At 39.5% G+C, this 2,500-nt stretch overlaps 1 protein-coding gene across 1 annotated transcript in view; it reads left to right on the forward strand.

Annotated features, from left to right (window-relative positions):
- Positions 1 to 2,500, forward strand: part of LOC123510569 (probable glutamate receptor) — a 15,230-nt gene that overhangs the window by 7,815 nt on the left and 4,915 nt on the right. The window contains exons 6-7 of the mRNA XM_045265843.1: positions 708 to 811; positions 1,926 to 2,102. Of these exons, the coding sequence (XP_045121778.1) occupies positions 708 to 811; positions 1,926 to 2,102 (281 nt within the window). The remainder of the gene's footprint in view (positions 1 to 707; positions 812 to 1,925; positions 2,103 to 2,500) is intronic.

Below are 2,500 nucleotides of genomic sequence, written 5' to 3' on the forward strand. Positions count from 1 at the left end.
GTATGAATATGAAGAAAAAGCAAAAGAAATCAAACTTAAAAACCAACAATCCGTATTACTTAAAAAAAAAAAAAAAACGAACCGAAAGAGATACAAAGATTCAAACATTCCCGCCGAGACTTGCACCGCGCGGCAAAACTCTACGGAAGTCACTCCCGCGTTTCACTAACTCTACGGGCGCACGTAACACTTTTCACGCCTTCCTTTGCGTTCCCTATGTACTTCCAAACTGTTCATGTTGCTAATGACGTTATTATTGTTGTGTTTGCTGTGGTTGTTGGTATCTGGGGCTGTGATGTGTGTACGCTGCTCTTGTTGACAGTGGCGTTTGTGTTGGGTGGTGGTAGTGGTGATGGTGGTGGGTGTTGACAGCGAGGGAGGGGTTACTGAGAGAGAGAGAGAGAGAGAGAGAGAGAGAGAGAGAGAGAGAGAGAGAGAGAGGGGGAGGGCAGGGCGGGGCGGGGGCTGTCTTTATATTATATTGTATGCATGTTAATTTTTTTCTCTCTCTCTCTCTCTCTCTCTCTCTCTCTCTCTCTCTCTCTCTCTCTGAACTACTTTGCTTTGGCCGACATTTTTCATTAAACCACTATTCTTAAACAATCTGCCTTTCGAGGATATATTTTTCGAGCAATTGGTTTCGAGCTCTTTACTTTCGAGCAATCAGTTTCGTTCAATTTACCAAATACCACAACTATTACTTCCAGTCGCCACCGAGAACCATCTTGAAACCAGCGAAAGACGGAGCAGTGGACGTGACGGGAATCTTGGGCAGCGCTTATAAACACATGATGAAGATCGCTAATTTCACGTAAGTCTTAAAGTTTATCTCGACATTCTCTCAAAGTGTCGGTGGATTTCTTAATACATCTGTAGCGTTCCATTCATCACTCGTGTTTCTGTTCCCATTCATTTCTATTCTTTTTTTTTATCAATTGTCTTTCTTAGTGTTTCATTATTTTTCACACCTTTTCGTTTTTCTTGCAGCAGGTATCGTATTTTTCAGTTTTCATTTAATGTTTTCCTCATATTTGATTAATAAGTTTTCATTCTATTTTTCTATTGTTTCTCAGTGAATTCGATTATTTTTTTCATCCTTTTCGTGTCTCTTTTAGGTATATTATATTTTTCCTCTTTTCATTCATTATTTTCTCATATTTACGGCTGATGAACATGTTACCGCTTTAGACAGAGTGTGATCAATGGGGCGACTCTTTTCCGTCAATCCATTAACATAAAAGGCAACGAAGGAAATGGGTAAGAGATTATGTGCATTGACATTCTGCTTTGATTCAGTATTTTCTCATAGTCATGGCTGGTATACGTATTAGCAGTGGGCAACGTGTGATTCATGGAGTGACTCGTTTCCTTCACTTCACAAACACAAAGAAAATGGAACTAGAGAAAATGTTTACTTCTGGCGTCGATTTCACTTTTACTCAAGCCATTTCCAGGTAGACAAAGTGACAAAGCACTACTGCAGATCATTTTGCAACGTACCAATCCATTTCTCTCTTACTCGTGCATTAAGGATCATACTTTATACAATTTTGTTTATCCCCTTCAGTTATCCATTCCTAACATTCATCCCCTCTTAGGTACAGGAATAAAGGTACGATATTTATAATCTTCCATAATACATCGTTAAAATTTGCTGCAGTCCTTCATTCATCTATCTTGATAATATATTAGCTACTCTGCATGTACTGTGTTTATCCCTTATTCCTTTCCCTGCTAACCTTATAACATCCTTCGTATTATAAACAGTACAACTTCCTTATTTCTCCAATTTCTTTACATTCTCCTATTTTATCTCAGCTGACGTTTTCTTTTGCCGCATTTTTCAGTCTTTTCCTTCACTCTCAAGCAGCAGTAGCAGGAGCAGTAACGGTTCCAGTGACTCCCCTTGGTATCTCCCTGCACAGCTCGACGTGCTTCGCCACCAAGGACGGGCAGTGGGGAGGCCTGAGGGAGGACGGAACGTGGACTGGTATGATTGGGGACATTGTGAGCGGCAGGGCGGATATTGCTCTGGCATCGCTGGACATCACGCAGGAACGAAGCCAAGCAGTGGACTTCCTGATGGCTGTTGTGAGGACAGAGTGAGTAGTCTTACATATTTCTAGTCAGTCAGTCTATCTATCTATCATTCAGTTTCTATGCAGTACTGGCACATTGTAAGATGTTTGAAATTGCAAATGAAATCTATCCCTTCTTTATTTCGTCCTCCTTTAACTTTTTTTCTTTTACTTTTCTTATCCCAATATTTTTATCGACTTTTCAGATTATTAAAATTTGTGTTTCTGACGCTGTTCATCTATTTCATTTCCATTCTTTTAGATCCTTGAGTTATTCTTCTTCTATGATCTTTATCTCGATGTACCTACATAACTGTTTCCTTACTGATCTTATATACATTTTTCAGTTTCAGATATCCGACGATACCAATTTTTTCTTGCAATATCTGTACCTTATTCCCTCTCGAAAATCGTGTCAATTG

The sequence above is a fragment of the Portunus trituberculatus genome, chromosome 29 (genome assembly GCF_017591435.1).
Source record: "Portunus trituberculatus isolate SZX2019 chromosome 29, ASM1759143v1, whole genome shotgun sequence".
In the NCBI taxonomy this organism is placed as follows: Eukaryota; Metazoa; Arthropoda; class Malacostraca; order Decapoda; family Portunidae; genus Portunus; species Portunus trituberculatus.